The 20,578-nt window shown below is 39.7% G+C and overlaps 1 protein-coding gene across 2 annotated transcripts in view; it reads left to right on the plus strand.

Annotated features, from left to right (window-relative positions):
* LOC122574173 (fez family zinc finger protein 2-like) overlaps positions 1-19,276 on the plus strand; it is a 28,661-nt gene extending 9,385 nt beyond the window's left edge. For both annotated transcript variants that reach the window (XM_043741423.1, XM_043741425.1), the window contains 3 exons: positions 1,880-2,532; positions 3,195-3,471; positions 17,482-19,276. In XM_043741423.1, the coding sequence (XP_043597358.1) occupies positions 1,880-2,532; positions 3,195-3,471; positions 17,482-17,738 (1,187 nt within the window). In that variant the 3' untranslated portion in view covers positions 17,739-19,276. The remainder of the gene's footprint in view (positions 1-1,879; positions 2,533-3,194; positions 3,472-17,481) is intronic.
* Positions 19,277-20,578: the final 1,302 nt, after the last annotated feature.

Below are 20,578 nucleotides of genomic sequence, written 5' to 3' on the forward strand. Positions count from 1 at the left end.
TTCTTTAGTTATAAAGAGGCATTCAAATCAGAAAATTAACAAAGCTGTACTTGTTATATTTTTCTCCTGTTGTCTTCATATCTTAGATTCATCGCAAAGGTTTGTTCACGTGTACTCATCCCTAATCGAATCATCCCCTATTTTAACTTCTCCCGCAGGATCGTGCGATTTTTTCTTTTTTTTTTCCACGAAGTTCTCGGCAGACTCGCAGGCGTTTCTCATTACATTAGGCTACTCTACCGAGACTCCTGACGTATTTTGATTCGATTGCAACGCCACCCGGAGACACGATAATAATCGGCCCTTGCAGAACGGGAATGGTGGAGAGCTTTAAATGCGATTAACCGAGACCGGTGCATTATATACCCAGGCACGTGACCGCGTGTCACGCGCGCGGATTATAAATATAATATACTGGGTGTACACCGTGCATCCTAGAAGAGCTGGATTGATATTGTTCCCCATTGGAAGGGTGGAAACGCAGAACGCCCTTATTCTTCGTGATAGAGAAACGGCAATGGATCTTCTGACCGATGAAGGTCGTAAATCACTGCCTGAAGAGTCAGTTCTCGATTATTAGAAATACCAGACGCGTATTCGACGTTAAACCTATCAATACATTCCGCTGATTATCGTCTTGATGATCGGTCGTACCGTTGTTGCTATTGTTCTGATTTAAATACTCACGTATGCGGCGATAATCTATCTAAAGTGTGATTACGAATGTCAACGTATTTGCCGGATTTTGGTTCCACTTCTGATTAATTTTCAGAATGTTGTAATCCAGTATCGAGGTTCGATCAGATAAGATTCGAAGTTAGCTAACGAATTGAAACTTCGATTTTCCTTCGTGATGCCTCGTTAACCGTCCACTCCTTGTAGCGTAGGGTTAGTAAGGGAAAAAGGACTTGGAACGTGACTCAAATCTTATTCTGTTTTACTCCTTCGCCCGGAGCAACCGAATTTTTCCGTCCTCTGATTCTTCTGCATTATCTAACTATTGTGTAGTGTTGCAAACATGTCACTTCATTTCTGATGGTCATAAAGACCTTATTGTTACACTTCTAGTACAGATTTATATAAATACATTCATACTATATTCTAGTCGTAAAATAAATTATGTCTCACGGTTTTTATCTTGTATTAATTGTTATGTTAACATTCTGCGTTCATTACGTCCACGCTTAGAACTTCATGTATCATTTGGATTCGACGTAGTCAAATGGATTCCATTTTCTCTTTTCATTGCACAATGTGAAATGATTTGATTAAAAACATGAAAGTTTCCTCCGGTAATAAAAATCCTTGTGCTTCATCTTCAGAATTATATGAGAAAAATCTATTGCACTACGACCAATCAGTCCACAGTACACAGTACATAATTTACCGATTTTTTCATCGATATTTTATTCTTCGGACTACAAATAAATATTTTACCTAAAACAGGAGGCAACGTTTTTGTAGAGGCTTATGTGTAGAGGATGGGTTGGTCGGTGAGGTTTAATGGACGAGGTTGCTCGTTGTTGAAACCGTTGAATATATTTAAAAGAATTAAATAAATTAATAAATATAAATACTATAGAGAGACGCTCGTACAAACGTATTCGCTAAGACATAAAACGGTGTATAAGTCGTAAAACAGGATCGCTAATGACTCGTTAATTAGGTCGCTGATAATTCGTTGATAACTGGTTGGGGGAGAGTCGGAAAATTTAAATTCGTCTTTGTTCGACGGTTGCACGTAACGGCGATATTGTTTTGCTCAGAGTTTATTTATTCTTACATTATGTGTATCCTAACGATCTTGATACTCCGGGGTAAAACAACAACATGATTTGAATTGTCCTTTAACTCATGTGCCGCTATATTTTCATTTCAGAACGATTGTCTTTCGGAGTCGGCCGTCTGGTGGGTTCCCCAGCAACAAGGAGTCCGTCTCCATCTCACTCCCCTTGTCCAGACTCTCCTCCGTCGGATCGTCGAGATGCCGAGGTGGACGTGGACGTCGAAGAGGAGGAAGTCGACGTAGACGTCGAAGAAGTCGGCGACGAAGACGATCGCGATGCCATGTCGAGTCCTCCACGCTCATCCACGACACCTTCTCCAACCAGTGTCGCGATATCGCCCACCTCGAATCCACCAAAGAAATCCGGTGACACTTTCAGCGTTTCCGCTCTTCTCAGGCCGGACCCACCCTCTGCCCATCTTCAGAACGCATCACCGCACAGAGACACGACGTCGATCGGTGCACATCCTCCTCCACCAGGATCCTCCATTCTCTATCCACCTCTTCATCTTCAAGGTGGACTGTTACCGCCTCATCCTCATCATCCCCTTTCGTACCTGCATCCTCAACTGCTGCCTCATCATTTGTTACCTCCGCACTTGCATCCATTGCTACGTGGCGTTCATCCAGGTCACCCTGGCCTGCACTCGACCCACACCGCGCATGGGCTCCATCATCATCCGCTCGGAGACGTCTACAGCTGTGTCAAATGCGACAAGATGTTCAGCACGCCTCACGGACTCGAGGTGGGTTTAATCGGATAAGAAAAGCTTCCGGGTGGTAGCAATTTCTTGATGTATCGAATAAAGTCGCAGAAGGACGAATTGCTGGTTTCGAGAATCGAATATGCATGATTGTTTTAGAAGAGACTATTGTCGTAAATACGATATTTGGATCTGTTGGGAAAGAAATTGATTAATTCCGTGGAAATTTATTTTGTGCATATTTTTCCATTTCATTAGTTTGGTATACAATTAATTTTTAGTTCTATAAGTTCATTTACAATAAATTGGTATAAATAATATTAAATTCTAAAGTAAACAAAAATACTATCCAAATATTATTGAATGGAGATATTAAAATGCATTTTTGAGAAATTTCTTTGTTTCATTAACCATATTTCATAATTAATTTTCGCTTCTGTAAATTTATTTGTCATATAGAAATAATGCTTATAACATGAACGATTTTCTCTATTCCTCGATTGTTAGAATTAATCAATATGGGGTCCAAATAGCTTATTTCTTAGCAATGGTTACTTTATTATTGATTAATATTTTGTAAAAATATATTTCATTAATGTCTTGTACACAGATATGCTTTTGTATGAGATATATGTATCCAGTGAAGATATAACAACAGATCTTTTTAAAAAATTCTTACGAAGAATCTCACGCATCTTTTATAGGTGCATGCAAGGAGGTCGCACAATGGCAAGAGACCCTTTGCCTGCGAGCTGTGCAATAAAACGTTCGGCCATGAAATCAGCCTTACCCAACACAGAGCCGTGCATTCCGCGGAGAAGGTGTTCGAGTGTAAGCAGTGCGGCAAAGCATTTAAGCGTTCCAGTACTTTAAGTACTCATCTTTTAATCCACTCGGACACGAGACCGTACCCTTGTCAGTTCTGTGGGAAGAGATTCCATCAGAAGAGCGACATGAAGAAGCACACCTACATTCATACCGGTGAGTGACTCCTTAAAATAAGTGCTTTCAATCGAAATTAGAAATTCAGCAAATCCCTAAATATAATATAAAGTTTTACCTATTCGACGTTAGTTAAAAAACCAGAAGCTTTATATTATTACAACAAATGTTATAAAATATTCAAATTGAAATTAGGAATTAAATGCACCCAAAACAAAGATATCAAAATTTTACTTATTTAACCTATTTAGTAAAAAATATAGAAGTTTTATATTTTTAAAAAAAAATTTTACGAACTATACACTAATGCAATTAATTTATGAATCTACAATATAAAGATCTCTATAGAATTCTGAAAATATTTATATTATTTTATTGGAATCATGCGAAATCGTGTGCGTTCACTTTTAATATCTACAATCGTACACATGGAATTCTTCGTTTCGGTTGATCGCAAATGGGATGCCGGGGATCAATTAGCAGAGCAAGTTGGTACGATAAATAATGTAGTTAACCGTCTGGACAGAGTCTTGTCGTAAGCAAGAGGATCCAGTCGGATCGTGGCACATGTGGCCAGTGCAGTTTTAGGGGTGGCAAGCCCCTCATTGCGAGCTTCACTCAGTAATAATCGTAATGTCTTTCGGGGTGCCCATCATTCTGTCTTTCTCTTTGCTCTCATGATCTGGCCTGACACACTAGACCCCCAATCTTTGGATGGAATTTTTCTATGACGAAAATTTTTCGTGGGAAACACGAACAAGATCCATTCTATTCTCTAGAAACAATCATCCTGGATGTAAACTTTTATTTTGTTCCCTTAAAGAATTTTTCGTTTAATCAAAATTTTTAATTAACGAAAATTTTGCCTTGCGAGGGACCTCTTTAAGTTCTTCGATTAATTAAAATTTCTAATGATTCTTAAAACATAAAGAGTTTTGGAAACCTTGTCGAACGTGGTTATTCAAAACCAAAAGAGAAATATTTTACATGCCGAGACTTCTTATCATTCTTCGTTTAGATTTCATCTAGATTTCTATCACGTAAAATATATAATAAAATATTTCGGCAACATTGTTGCTCAAACACAGTCTTTCGATAGCAATTGGACATTTTTACATACAGAACCCTCTTCGTGTAATCTCTATCTCTTGGTTCTTAAAGCATATAAATTTTCAAAGACTTCGTCAAACACAGTCATCCAAGATCAATCGAAAAGTTTTACATATCGAGGTCTCTTAACGGCGTGTCAGAGAAAACGTTTACCCTCTTCCCTTTCCGTATTTGCCATCGACAGTTCGCATACCTGTCGAAAGTTGAAGACCAGCCCATGCAAGGGAGCATCCCTTAGGTGGTCGTAGGTGAGTGGGCGATGGTGTTGGGACACTTGGCACTTAGGTGTCTCACGGCTGATGGAGCGATGCTCCTTCAGGAGCAGTAGGTTCTTCCAAGGGTGGAAGGAAGCTAGAGGAACAGGCGAAGGAGTGTTCCAGTCGGGAGCCTGGGTTTTGTATCGTCTCCATGGCAACTCTCCCAATGTCTTATCAAATTATCACCTTGTCCTCCCCCACGCTCCTCCTTCTCCGCCACCTTGTCGCTCTAACTGTCGTTCGCCTCCCTCTCATTCACTCTCGTTTCGGTGAAACAACCGAAGAAGGACCCGACGAAAAAGGATACAAAGCGATGGTCACTTCCTGTTGGTTTCTAACAACCTATGGGACCGTTGTCTACGCGCTGGTCACCTTCACGCACTACATCCTCGAGGGTCGCCACGGAACATTTAATTCATTATTCAAAGGGATGAAAAATTCAAGGGAGGTCGAAAGAGCTGCTGGTCGACGCAATTTTCTTTGCCGTCTACGTTTCCCTCTTTTCCCTACATTTGTTTCATCATCATATCTTTCTCGAGAAATTTGCCAATATAAGATTATTCTAAAATTATTCTCCTTTTACTTCCAATATAAAATTATTCTACAGTCGTCAATTAATTTTTAGCCTTTAAGAGTCGTATCTTTACTTTCAGCCACTGCAACAGAGAACAATTCTCATTGTTTATCATACTAACAATGTGAATATTAATAAAACTTTACAAGTTGGTTCAATTAGATCCCGTCTCAAAATATTCTCAATATTAAATATAAATATTCTCCCGTTTCAATATAAATAGGAAATACTCCGAAATAAAAAGAGGAAAAAATAGCGAAAGACGTGTACTACAAAATCGAAAGTTAAGTGATAATAAATTTCATTGTAACTTTTTGAACATCCCCCCCCCCCCCATTGAGTTATCAATGTTCGTCGAATGAAAATTAACTCTGATCAGTATCCATATCTGTGCCAAGTACGATCACCAGGGGTTAAATTCTCTTCTTACATATTACAAAACCAAAAATTCCACTATTAAATAGTTCGATTAAAATCTTAGTACGTCGTCCATATCCTAGTCTCATATTCAATCCGTAAAACGAAATCCCTCACTGGTATGACCTCGAGGTGGCGTGCGTACGTGCGTCAAGCAGTAAACCGAGGGTGTTCTGGGACTCCGCTGCTAATGATAATCAGTCCTCTCTTTCCAGTAGCCCCTTGTCCCCCTCCGTATTCCGTTCGTCGTGAGCACGGGCCATGTGCAATAAGGGTGCGGCACCGTCGGATTCCCAGGGGACCGGCATGGCGTAACGTAAAATCATTATTAGGTAGGTAGGTAGGTAGGTGGTTGCTGGTGCACACGAGGGGCGGCGAGAGAAACGCGGAGGCTTGGTGGAGCGCGTACAGCGAGGCGAGGGGGCTGAAACGGCGCTTACAGGGCTGGGAAGTGCGGGAATAAGAGCTCTGCAAATATTGTTCGTGCGCGAGCCAGCAGCCGGAATAGCTAGCGAGGGGTCGAGCGCGCGTTACTCCGCGTTACCTTCGCTGTTAGCTGCGCCTTTTCGGCTGCGTTCTGGCCTACCAGTCAAGTGTGCGGGGTTCCGGGGTGGCTGCAAAAGGGGTTGACGAGTCGCTTGAATGGTACGGACGAACCGGTGACAGACCGACAAGTGGCCACACACACTACCGCTTCCGATGAGAAAACATTCAACTTATCTATTTCTGATGATCCTTCGTGGCCCCAGGAAAATATTTCTCTTTGAAGTTCGCGCCAATGTGAGCATTCGAGCAGCGTGGACCGACCTGATGATTTGGGAAAACTAAGAGACTCGTTGATAAGTTTCGTTATCCGGTGATAGGATGAAGAATCAACTCGATTCCCCAATTTGATAACGGTAGGTGATGATATTGTTTTATAGGTTTTATTTCTTTAGCGTATCATATCGTTTAGAAGTGTCTGAATGTTCTGATGGATTTTTGGTAACAATATAGGAAGTTCATCAAATTAACTGTCTAAAGCAATAATAGTTTGACGAGAATCAGCAATACTAACTTCTTTATGGATTCAATATATTTATATTATTTGTTAAAGAAACATAGGGATTATGTGCTTTTAGATATAAACACTGAAATAATGACAGTGTCTTTTTGCCAGTTCTTACATTCTTTAACAGATTCACAAATCAAAATGTTAAATAATTGAAAGATCAATGCTTCAAAGAACCAAACAGATTTAAAAGTCTTGACAATTATAAATGCTAAAAATTTCGTTTTACTAATGTACGCTTGTATGGTATTTCAAGTTGTAGCTCCGTAATATACCACGAATTCTAACAGAGAGCATCAGTGAACTTAAATTGGTTGCAAGCTCCCTTACATTGAGAAACACGCTTCGGAGGAACTTCAGTAGCTCGTACGATCAGTTACATGAACGTGTAGCTTGCGAGCAGGGCTTCTGATTACAGGAAAATATTATCGATCAAAATGCGTGTCTTCCTAGCATCAGGACCATCAAGTTGCAGGGTGCATGCGCGCTTAAATACACATGCTTGCCACTACGATCGAACTTGCAACAGTGACCTCGGTGTTTTCACAATAAACACAACCTGTCCACCGACGGTGCGAAGTCGACATAGGGATGAAGATTGGCGAGGGCTACCATACAGTCTATACAATTTTCGATCTCATCACATAGACTACCCTATATATAAGTTCGATGTTTACGTTCCCTGAGATGCTGTGCACTTTAGTTGCAAAGCGGTGGCTCTCGTTTTTAGAGGTTCAATCACGCTCATCGTAAATCGTCATCGATTTCCTCGTTCCCGATTTCCTTGGATGTTCGTACTACGTTCCAGCGTTTTATCTCGATCAACTCAGGAGTCGATTTCGATCGAACCGTTCCTCGATATTCGGTGCAACATGTCGCAAATAAAAGAAAACGGTATTTTATCGGGCAAACGACGAGGATTAAGATTCAGCATCCATTCTGTTAATATTAGAACTGCAGCAGAAATAGGAGTTTTATAAATTTACAACAGTGCACTTTTACAACAGTGCTTTACTCTAATTTGAATACTATATAGCTTACAACATGTCAATCGCTGCACATATTCACAAAGGCCTCTAAATTTGTACAAAAATTTTTCAAGCAATTAGGGATGTTCGTTATCGTTAGGAATATTCTTGCATCTATGTTACTACCATCACACTATTTTCTCACCAAGCTGTTCAAAAATAAATGATTTTTCTAAATTAAAAACTCACAGTTCCTAATATTTTCCTACATGTTGACAAACTCTGTCTAAAAGAACGATCTTTCAGAATAAATTTAAAAGACGATAATTCCTGGTCAATGCAGATAAAGGAGCAATTCTCGAATGTGGGAAGTTTTCCAGTTTGCGGTTAAAGGGACGGGTCGGTAACTAAACGAGACAACTCTATAAACATGAAAGAGATACGGACGCGTTTTGCCGTCGTATTATGAATTTAGCGGTGGCTCTAATGTAGGGATACCTGGCCGAACGTCTCCCTCAAACTCACCTCGAGGGTGCGGTTATCGTATACCCGACGAGATACAACCGTGCAACCTATACAGCCACCTTTGTGGCCGCGTTCGCCGTATGCCGGCTATGTTACTCTGTCTCAGTCTGCTGTATAGGTTCATTCCTCTCCTTCCTATGTAGACGAGACAGGGCTATTAGAGGTTTCCGGCTGACTTGGCGCCCCAAGCATCGGGGGCGCCGCAACATCCCTCTAAGCTGTTTAAACTTCGCGACATGCTCCGCACGAGCAGCACTGGCCCCACGCCTTTCGCTCCACCTTCCTCATCTTTCGCCCTGTCTTTGTCTTTACGGCTCGTTAACGACGACCACGTATCCCCTCCGTCGACGAAATAATAGTTCACGTGCGACGCGAATCGTGTTCCCGCTGGTCCTTGCATTCTTTGTAAACTAGTCCTCCTTGTATCGAGAGAGTTTCTTTTAAGTGGCCAGAGCTAATAGATTGTTTCTTGTCTAACAGAAATCAGCTTTACTATAAAACAAATAAGTTTATAATGAGAAAAAAAGGGCTTCGTCGAATTTTTGGATCTTTCAGATAAGAAATTGGTTGCGCGACGGAGATCTATAATCTACAATTTGTCACTTGTCGAATCTCTTATTGTATAAATTACTGTAGAAGAAGTTTTGCTTTGGAAAATCCAAATTCACAATTCATTCGTAATATTGTACTTTATACAATGATTAGTTCTTCAATATTAAGAAAATTGACATGAACGTAACGAATGTAAGATGAAAGATCTGTCACCAGAGATGATTTTCCAGCTTCAGACTGCAAGGGGCGAACCATCTTTAGACAAGAGTGTAAATAGATAGAACCTTAGTGTTCGTTAGACTGTGCGGCGTTATATTTAATGTCACGCCGGTGAGACGGCATAAGCAACCGATACTGCATTAAACATGCAAATTCGCCGGTATAACGTTCCACGGTTCCAAGGCATCATCCATATAGCGGCGAGTGGCGCATAGTGTTCATAGTGAAGCGGCATGATTAAATTTCCAGGGATATCGACATGCCAGAAGCACGTCAGCCCCTTCCACCTGCCCCGCCATATCTCGCCACTCATCCCTCTGTATCCTCCTTTTTCGCTTCTCCACCTATCCGCGTAACCGGCAGTTCGAACCAACCCCAGCCTCGAGAGTTGAAATTAACTGCGCCCAGAATGCCAGCGTTGCATTCACGCATTCATATGTATCTTATCCTTCCCTTGATACAGGTTAACTGCAAATAGAAAATCGAGATCTTTTTTGTATTTTAATCTCTTTGGATATAATAATATATCCCTAGCATAAAGTCTTGAGCAGTAATTTGTATTTAAGTATTTAAGTGTTTGAGCAATAAAATGTATCCGCTACAGGAGTTAATACTGGTGAAATAGGGTCAGGGGCATTTGTATCATTTTTAGTTTCTAATTCTAAATAAGAACACAGTTACAAAAGTACCTTATATACTTAAATAATCGTCTTTGTCTACTTTTCTAAAGTAATGCTAAAAAAGAACTCGTTATTAATCTCGTAAAAATTCGCAAAACCACAATAACTGGTTATTTTATCAATCAAATTTATCAACAAGAACAGTAATCGTCATTTTTACTTTAGAGCTTTAACTGCTAGAACACCTTAAGTATTCTAAAATATTCTAAAAGACTTACTCACTGTAATAAAGCGAGAAATACATTTATTATTCGTAATATACCTGAGAATTTTTATCTCGCAATATATTATCTAATAAAAATCTATTTGAATTATCCATATATATGTAATATTGTTCATTAGAAACATTTTTTTCTTCACTTTTCTCGACAGTGTCATGTCTATTTATTTTATGCATTGTGAATGACTCAATTTCTTGGAACAATTCAAGCTTACACGTAATTCGCCTGCAGTCGATAAGGGATTTGTTATTAGCGGTTTCCCTGGCAGAGCAATCTCAATAGGCGGATAAGAGGAAATCGTCTGAGTCACAATTGTCAATTAAGGTGCGCGCACACGAAAAGCAGGCCGGCGAAGGGCCTTCGCGCGCAGATCGGATTTGTCACGATTCCTAATGTTGATCGACGCTGTAATAATTTAATAGCCATACATCCTCCGTGATCGTCCGGGAGAGAGGATTATTACGGCGGATCCCTGCGGTATACTGAAAGCACAAGGAGCTAACAGACTTAGCTCGGATATCGTGTTTCTTCCTTGCTTCGCTTCGAACCTGGCTTTCTCCCTTCTTGAATTATCGCGACCAAGTACTGGCAATCAGAAACGCATCTGCATTATAACGTGTGCAAGATAATGGACCATTATTACACGTGCACTATTCAAATTAATTTTACTCGCGTCTCTCTTTTATGTCAGTCGAAAGATTAACACGAAGTTACAGCTTCTAGTTATCAAATTAAAACGATTCAAAAATTATTTTAATAGAATTGATAGACATGTATTCTTCGCTCTCTCTCTCTCTCTCTCTCTCTCTCTAAATAGCAGAGATTGTTAATTGATAAGATGTTATATACAAGGTGTACCCAAAATCGTGGTACAACTGATCGATCGATGATTCTACATGCAAAAATAAATCGAGAAAAAAGAATATAATTTTTTTACGTAAGGCTTGGTTTTGAAGTTTGAAACGTATTAATTATAAATTTATATTCATCCTGATATGATTTATATGCATAGCTGATGATTCCAGTAAACTTTACATATTTCCAATGCTAATGCAAGTTGGGTAAATTGTTTAGATATGAAAATATTGAGATATCTTCTAATGAAAGAAGTTCTCCATTTTTATGAGACTTATTACGGTCTTATAGCTAGAAAAGTAAAATTTTTCCACATCCTCATTCGATGTCCAAAAGCTGTCGAATTATTTGATCTTCGAATTTTTCTCCCAAAGATGATTACAATATTTCTTAATTATCTCCAATAGCTCGTTAATCAACATCTTTCATTGGAAATATCGGTGCAGCAGAAACATTTTATCCATCCATCTTCGAGAGTTAAAACGCTTTCGATGTCGTTGAAGCAACGATATTTTTCATTCCCAGAAACCGGGCCGGCCGGCGATTTTTTCGTGTTTACCATGCATTTCGTCGTCAAGCCGGAATATCAGTACCGTGCAAAACATTTCCAGCTGCAGCCTGACCGCTGCAAATTCCCAGGGCTGTGCTCTTGTCATTGGTGGCCCTGCATCCACTCACCAACGCGGCCACCCTGTATACGTATCAGCAAGTGAAAACGATGTAGCCTGGACGGTTACGTGGCGGCATGTAAAACGCAAACACACATATACTCTTGTACTCGTTGATGTAGTTGCGTCGACAACGCGTTCGTATCGTGTTGGCGTTTTAGCTGGTCACTTCATCTGGTCTGCCATAGAGTACTCGTGTACGCGTGAAATAGTAAATACAACCGAGTTGTTGGATCCGACTGACCCATGGGACTGCTATCACTCGTTGACTAAATGCTACTGGATGGATGAAGCTATAGAATCGTTTAAGGATAAGAACTTTTATAGACATTGAGGGTGGTTTTCTTGGTTAATTGATGGAAATGAAGGTTAATGGTTAGTGATTTTATGATTTGGGGTAATAAATGGGATGAGTATGGATTTATGATGAATTTTTAATATAATCTTTGTGTATTTATTATTTGTTACAAGGTGGTAATAAATAAATATTTTAGTTTCGATTATAATGTATGGGATTATCAGTTCATATCTTCAATAATTAATCCTGCTACGCCCCCGAATCATTTTCTACCTGATGAAATTTTCCTGTCGTTAGGAGAATTGTTTCTGTTTCATACAAATATGAAAAAATCATCGTTGATATAATTGCTCGATATAATTTTCTATTAAAATTTTACTTCAAACAATACAATTTTTGTATTTGTTGGAACGAGAAAAATTCAAACATTGTAGCAGGATTAATATTCATATTACGAGTCAATAGCCTTAGAATCTGCTTTTGTTATCCAAGATTAGGAATCTTCGAGCACTCGAGAGAAACCCTTCAAGTAGTCGTTTAGTTATTCAGATATTTTGATAGTTTCTAGATAGTTCCAGGAATAATTGAAGATCAACCAGTCCCAGTTAGTTTCAGTCAGTCAGTGATCAACTAAGGTCAGCTGTACCAAGAAACAAGTAAATTCCATGAAAGTTTAATGATTCATTATATGATATCGTTATCTATTTCTGGCACAAACTTTTCTCAAATCCGATCTTGATAATTGGCATTCTATATCATCACAGTTTCTTCAATAATTCGATAAAATATCAAGATTTATCACAATAATTTTCCACGATGAATCCTTTGGGGATCTCGAAGATTCTCGCGGGAAATCCCATTATTCGATCGAAATAAAACATGGACGGGGATTCCGATTGAAAGCACCTGGATTCTTTTCCCTTGTTCCTTGTGACAGAAACGGAGCTCTAGCTGGGAAAAGATTCGCTTGACATCGCTGGGTAACGCTTACGCGAAGCTTTGCAGACGCGCAAGAAAATCCATGCTGCCCCCCGATATGAAATATGAGATATGGTACTTTCCTTCGATTTTCTTTCTCTCGTCTCTCGCGAGGATTTCAGTTAGAGGGTAGGGACGCCCCCAGAGGGTCGGAACGTGGTCGATGAAGACGAGAGGAAATCAATGCCTCAGCCAGAGTCCGGTTCACCTTCGTCTCTCTTTTCTGGCCACTCCTCCGCGCCACTCGTCTCGTTTCCTCTCTTCAAATTTAAGCAGAATCATGAAAATAATTCTGCCGTGAGAAATAATTCCTCTCAAATATTTAAAATATTTTATGAACATGAAAAATTTGTCAAACCATGTGACGTAAAGACTAGTATTGTATTTTCCCTCCTGTAATTTAAAGAAGATCATCTTAAAATAATTCTTCTGTATAATCTAAACGTAGACCACAATTTGAATATTTTTCTAACATAACAAATGTTTTAAATTCTTTTATCATTTTTTATAATAGTCTTATATTATTAGTGTGTTATTGCGAAAAAGGAATAGATTTCCTGCGTGAAGTATTGATCGACGTTACTGCAAGAATATATTCTGTAGTTTCTGAAATAATGTATTATACATAATTGTTTATTTTATATCTTATTTTATTAACTCATTAGATATTTAAATGTAAACTGTGCAGGATGTGCATAATGTGCAAAATTATACAAGATATCCTTAACGAAGTACTCTCTGCAAAATTGAAAGAATGAAACAAGTCTCGATCTAGCTTCCACTTCTTTACTCGGATTTTATAAAAATTTACACTCTCTTTACTAACAAGCACATTAATTTGCTATCTGAAAATTGCAAGAAACGAAATCTCCATTACACCATTATGCACTTATTATCCTTTGCATCTCCTATTATATTTGGTCACAAAAAACAAAATCTTTAAAATGTCTTAGTCGAATCGCCGAAAACTTCCCTCCTTCACATTCATCCTATCGACGAGTACCTCGAGAAAGAAGAAGAAATATCCCTGTTTCATGGACGCGTCGTCAAAACAAGTCCATTCAACAACGAGATGATCGAAAAGTTGGTCGTCCCGATGGCGGAAGCGATCAAACTACCGTCTTGGTTTTCCGCTCTCGAGAGTTCCTCCGGGCTAAACAGAGGGTTGAAAGATCACGAGGGATGATGTTTCTAGTGGGCACTGCTGTAGGGGCAGGCAGAAGGAACGTAGAAGTAGGGAGGGAATTAGCGAAGGAGAGAGGACCCTCGCAAGATTTCCGGGAGTTTAATATAGTTTTAGGGGCGTCGGCCGACAGCCCAGGGGTGTAATGGCGTCTTAAACCTCAGGGGCTCTCAGTTTCGACTTTCTTCCATACCCTTCTCCTCTTTTCTCGTTTCGAGACGTGTCTTTTAAAAAATCTAGAGCACAGAATCTCTACTGCTGTCTTTCTCTCTCTCTCTCTCTCTCTCTCTGTCTCTGTAACCACGTAGTTGCATGAAGAAATGTTTGCATGTTGTATTGTTTAGCGGTAACATGGTTTCCTATCGGTGTATTCAACACTCGTGAGCTAGATGTTACGACAAACCACATACGGATTCGTAGTCGTTGGTGTGCACCAAAGGCAATGGCCAGGGGAAACATAGAATGCATTGGTGTGCATTCACGTCGTAGACGAAGCTTCGGAGCCATGGTGGTGGGTGGGTTTCTCCGGGAGATGAAGACGAAAAGGGCAACCTCGGTGCAAAAGCTCCGACGGTTCTTGATTTTTACGAGCACGTAAATTCCCGGAGACGTCCCTGCTCCCAGGCTTTCGTTTTCTTTCTCTTTTGACCCGTTCCTCTTTCTCTTTCATACTACCGGGAATTCTTCCATTCGATGCTTTCCGTGGAGAACTAAATTCGCTTGAACGAATATTTGGAAGATTGAATTTTCGTGAGAATTTCTTAAAGAGTAGAATTTTTGTAGCTTAAATTATTTTGTAGTTTTTTGTATGTTGTATACTTATCTATGTATTTAGCCGGCAGCGAAGTTAGGTTTGTTATATTTCAATTATCCTGTTATATTTCAAGTATAAATATAAATGATTGGTGAGATTTTTTGAGACGAACCGATTTATATCAAATAGGCAACCTCAGTACGAAAAGTTTTTGATTTTACAGCCGCGTAAATTCCAAACGATACTTTCAGACTTCGTTCTCCACTTTCATTTCTCTCCGGTTTTCCAGCTTCTCACTTAACGCCGTGAAAATTCTATTCATTCTGCCGTTTCATCCGGGCACGGAGAACTTCGTGGAATTTCATCGAGCGCCGGCTCCGGTGAATTCCACCAAAACGCCCTTGACGACTCACCCTTAACCCTGAACCTTTCCTTGAATCTCGATTTTAAGTGTATCCGAATCATTGCGGTTCTTCTCCATTTCAAAGTCCCATTATTTAATGACGTTTTCTCTCGTTAGGCAAATTCTCTAGCTTTGACTATTTTTCTTTTTCAAATTTATATGTAATTATAGTTGCGTGTAATTTTTATTTCTAATTTTATAATGTTATCTTATTTTATTGGAACAGGCCTTAGAGAGTCATGGCCTATTTCTCCATCTTGTAGATTTAGTCATTAATTAATTACTTCATCAAATCTCTACCGCCCTTGTCTACTTTTACCCCTTTTCTTCAATCTTCCCTTATTTTGCAAAATTATGTGTCTAAGAGAATTCTCAAGAATTTGTTCTTCTTGTAGATTTGGACGTTAATCGTTTAACGAATCCCCATCGTCCCGAATGTTTAATTTTCGTCATATCCTTCAATCCTAATCTCCCGCCTCAATGTAAAACATCTAGATAAATCCTAAGGAATTCCTAGTTGTTTCTCCATCTTGTGAATTTCCCACCCGAAACATATCGTATCGTGAGAATGCAGGAAAAATCAAAACGCTTCGCAGTTTATCCGAAAAGAAATCAAGATAACGATCAGGTATAATCGCAAAGGTGATCGACGGGCCGGTCGTATCGGCGGGGCGAGATTGAAGGCTCGGCTAACGAGTTGTTTATGGATCCACCCACCGCCTCACAGTGATCTCTCCAGGCTGTGTGCGCACGTTTGCGTGTGTGCATCCTGTATCTGTCGGACAAACTCGGAGGAGTGGACGTAGCAACCGGAATAGGGGAGTCCATTAACGAGCCTGTGCTGCCCTCCGTCAGAATAGTTCGCATTGCTCGGATCCTGCACCCTCACCTCCCCCTCCAATTGTATTATCCTCTGTCTCCGTTCACGAAATTCTTCCTCCGACAGACCTTCCCTCCTTTCTTCTACCTTGCCTTTTTTTTCAACCATCCGATTGAATGTCTCGTTCCTTCCATGAAATCATTCCTCTTTCTCTTTCTGTCATTCTTTGCCAGCCTTTTTCCATTGGACGAGCTCTTTCTCGGTTCTCAACCCCCGCCGTTTGATCTCTCTTTCTCGTTCTTTCACGATCCACCGCCGGGGTTATCCCCGGTAGTCATGGTAACATGGGGGTTGGAGCCGCCCCCGGCCGCCAATCAGATCTCGCGGCTACCACGAGAGAAACGAACGGCTACCCTACCCCGTTTCATCCACCGACTGTGCACGTTCTCCCACCACCATAACTTCAGACCCGGCTGCACCCCTATACGTCCCCCCTCCCACCATGTCTACTGCGATCTCTTCCCTTTGCCTCGCCGCCGGGGAGGCTGAGATTCTCGCTTGGGAGAAAATCTTGACCGGGCGTGCCCTGCATCTCTGATACCACCCCCCTCACCCAGTGGAACACCTCCACAATTTCTCCAGGAGTATCTGTCGACCTTCCGTTCCCTCGCTTGTACTACTTGTAGGCGATGGTACGCGCGCTATCGCCAAGGTGCTCTCGGCTAAAGGGTCAGCCTCTGCTTTCCGAATTAACGCTCTTGACCGCCAGAATGCCCAGGCAAACGTAAATAGCGTAGCCTGTCGTTGGAGAGATTTCGATCGGCTTGCACTACTTGTATAAAGTTTTGGTGGGGTTAGGTTTATCTAGAGATTCAAGGGTTTTACAGTGGCTTGTTTATGACTATAGTGGAGTACTTTTCTGGTTGTTCGGACTGCAGAAATAAGTTATAGGGTGAAAGATGTCTTCTTTCGGTGGTTGTATTGGAACATTATTAAGTTTAAAGAAGGCGTCGGAGGAAAAACGAAGAAATTATAACACAACAGAGAAAAATTGTAGTTGATAATTATAACATAGATACACACAAAAGTTTTTATGGTAAATATTCCAATACTTTCATGAATCGCGTCAAAGGTTCACTCCATGAAATTATTTCCAGAAATTGGATTTTCTTGTATAATTAGAATATTAGAAATTATCAAGATCAATAAATTAGCGAGGTAACAAATTTAATAATAAAACAGGTGAAATTCTATAAAAAAATTTTATAAGTTACGCGTAAAGTGATTATTCCATACGATATAAAACTAGAAATTTGTCAAAATTGCGTGACAGAAGTATATAACTTACAACTTGTCACTTATCAATTTACTCCAATTATAAATTAGTAAGTTATCAGTGAAACTACCGACGGTTACTTAACAAAGAAAAATCTCTGCTAGTTAACGTAGAAATATTATACTAATTTACCATTTGTATAAACTATTTTTCATTAACATTTTCATCTTTCTGTCACAGGCGAGAAACCGCACAAGTGCCAAGTATGCGGCAAGGCGTTTTCCCAAAGCAGTAACCTGATTACGCATTCGAGGAAGCACACAGGCTTCAAACCGTTCGCCTGCGAGCTCTGTGGCCGAGCTTTCCAACGAAAAGTCGATCTGAGAAGGCATCGAGAAACCCAGCACGCCGATTTGAACACGTCTCAACGACCGTCGATCGCATCGATCCCTGGTCAAAACTCTTTACCAAACGGCAATCCACCAATGATGCAGTGAATAATTCTCAAACGATAATCAAAAGAAAGAAACTATAAACCTTTTATCCTCTGAGAGGAAGCTGGTTGAAGAATGTTAATCGAATTCTTTCCAAATGGTGCAATTGACGAAATGTCTTCGACGCGACGGATCTCATTTTTCTTCGTCGTCGAAGTTACAAGAGAACTTTATACACTAGAAGGGTGTGCATTAACTGTACATTTAACGAACTCGTGTATTTATTATTTAATAATTCGATGAACGACACGTTCGTTTTATTTTTCTTTTTATTTTTTATTTTTTATTTTTTTTTTTTTTTTTGAGTGCAATTGAGTGTGAGGCTTCAACGAGAGCTGCGTTAGAACTCGCCGACTGGAATGCAACCGTACATTCCGATACGTTATTCCAGGTTGGGGACAAAGTGTGCAAAGTGATATACGCGCATAATTGTTACCAAAGCTGTACATTCCACATTACTCGCGGCTCGAGCAAGAAAGTACTATTATAGGAAGGGATTAGATCCTCGACGATCCTTTTTCTTAAGCGAAACACACACCTTACTCGATTCGTCTACGTTGTTTTCTGAAATCGTTTCCGCGGTTTCTACGTAGGATCGTTAGGTATTTTTAGTGGATTCTATTTAAGACGAAAGGTGAAATCCATCGAGAAATTTTTTTGTTTTCAGCGTTGCTACACTCCGTGTTGAATCGTTCATTTAGTATCGATAATCGTTCTCTCTACTTCTCTTATTACGTAGACATTTACGCAACGTTTATTCCGACGATTAAACGAGTTTATTTCCAATAATACAATTTATCGAATTCTACGATACTTGCAAACATTTTTAAATGTAGCGTATAAGAATGATAGTACTGTATTGTAAAGAGTGTAACGAGAAATTTATTTTATTCGACTGTGTAAATTTATTAAAACTCGTTTGATCGTCGACAGTGAACAACGTGTAAGAAAGTACGAGCAGCGTACTGTATTTTGCATATCTTCAGCACCTATCGTTCGAGAAAGGGCATCACCCACTCCAAAGTTGCAACAGTGACCAAAAAAAGAACTTGTAAATAGCACATAGATTGTATCTCGCCTAGTCTAAGCGTATAAATATATACATATATAAATACGAGTATAAATAAACGAAAAAAGAATACGAGTATAAAGAAACGACAAAACGAATCGAGGCTATAAATATTATAAATAGAAACAAGATTTAAAAAAGAAGCGTCGTTTGAAAACGATTTATCGTAATCGAAAGAAAAAGAAGGGGGATGAATCATCCCTCTTTCAGTCTCGCCAAGAAGAATAATTGTATTCTTTCTCTCTTCACGCTATTGAAGTTTTTATTGTTGTACCATTCCTATCATTATGTAATTATTGTAATTAGAGAATTCGCTATTAATATTATTGCCATTATTATTATTAATATTATTATTATTAACAATAAATGCTGTTACCATTTGTAATTCTTTCTCAGTGATACGTATCAATCCCTTTCTTTCTTTGCTGGCTCTATTTCCCGTAGTCAATTCGTCGAATCAACTCTGACGCAAAGTTTATATCACCGTTATTCGAATAAAAAGAAGATTTATTTCAAATTGATCGAGATTTTTTTTTATTTTGTATTCACTATCCCCAGTATTCTGAATTTAGACTACAAAAGAAACTTTTGCATCTATAATAATTTTCCAAAGTATATTCCTCTCGATTATCATACGTGGTAAATCGGAACGTGATAGATATCTTAATTTCATTTTCTATTCTCTATCATTTTTGTTTTATCGACAATCGACTTCCAATTCTTCCAAAAATCAGCTTTTTAAAGTAATTCGTAAAAATTTATTATTTCCAATCATAAACGCGCGATAAATTGTCAGCGTTAAACAGTTCAGTACACTTGCCGTTATCGACGCATATGTTGCGCCATTTTAATTACTTAAAAAGTACTACTGACACAATTGTTGAATTTTAATTCTTGTACGTTTCGATAAAAGCTCGTAGATAAAGAAAGTAGTGGACAGCACATTATTACTCAAAATAAATTCATCTCTACTAACAAAAACAATACAAATTTAGAGGTGGTCAGTGAATGCATTAACCTGTAACGAAGTAAAGAGGGAGAACGATCAAACGTCGAATTAATCATTGACCAAGAGAATCTGGCTGCTTCGGATCAAACTCGTTTCAGGCCGCGCGATTCGCCGGGTGTAATTCAGGGTTAAACGGCCGTGCCAATTAAGCAGACTACCCTTAACGGCGAACCCCTTAACGGCCCAATATGTTTTCCGTCGAGTTTCGTTCGTCGAGTTTCCTCGACCCTACCTTTTTCTCTTCCCTTCTATTCTTCCAACAAACCTATCTCTCTTTCTCTGTCTCCGTACACCTCTCATTATTTCACATCCCAGAAAATGTATATACCTATGCGAGGGAAGCACCGTTCGAACGTGAGATTTTCCCAGAAACTGTCTCTCTCTCTCTCTCTCCCTCTCTCTCGTTTCTCGTCGTCGAGAGCCTTTTCACAAGTTTCGCGCGGCAACACGCAAGAGTAGAAAGGACATCGTCTGTCGAGAATGGAGAAGGAAAAACGAGCGAGAGGAAATACAGACGGGGTTGAACAGGGGGAAAGGAGAAAGGAGCAACGTTACAGCACTGACTGCGCGACACCATGACGCAGCCACGGGGGCAGATTGGACAGTTATTGCATTCTGGGTAAGATTAATTGATATGGGGACTCGCGGGGGTAGCTGGAACATGCCGCCCGCTTAAATCGTGTCTCAGAAATGGGGATGAGAGAACGGTGATTAACCGATTGCACCGTGAACCGAGTGGAACCGAAAGCCAACCCTTGTCTTCTC

This window comes from Bombus pyrosoma, linkage group LG13 (genome assembly GCF_014825855.1).
Source record: "Bombus pyrosoma isolate SC7728 linkage group LG13, ASM1482585v1, whole genome shotgun sequence".
Classification (NCBI taxonomy): Eukaryota; Metazoa; Arthropoda; class Insecta; order Hymenoptera; family Apidae; genus Bombus; species Bombus pyrosoma.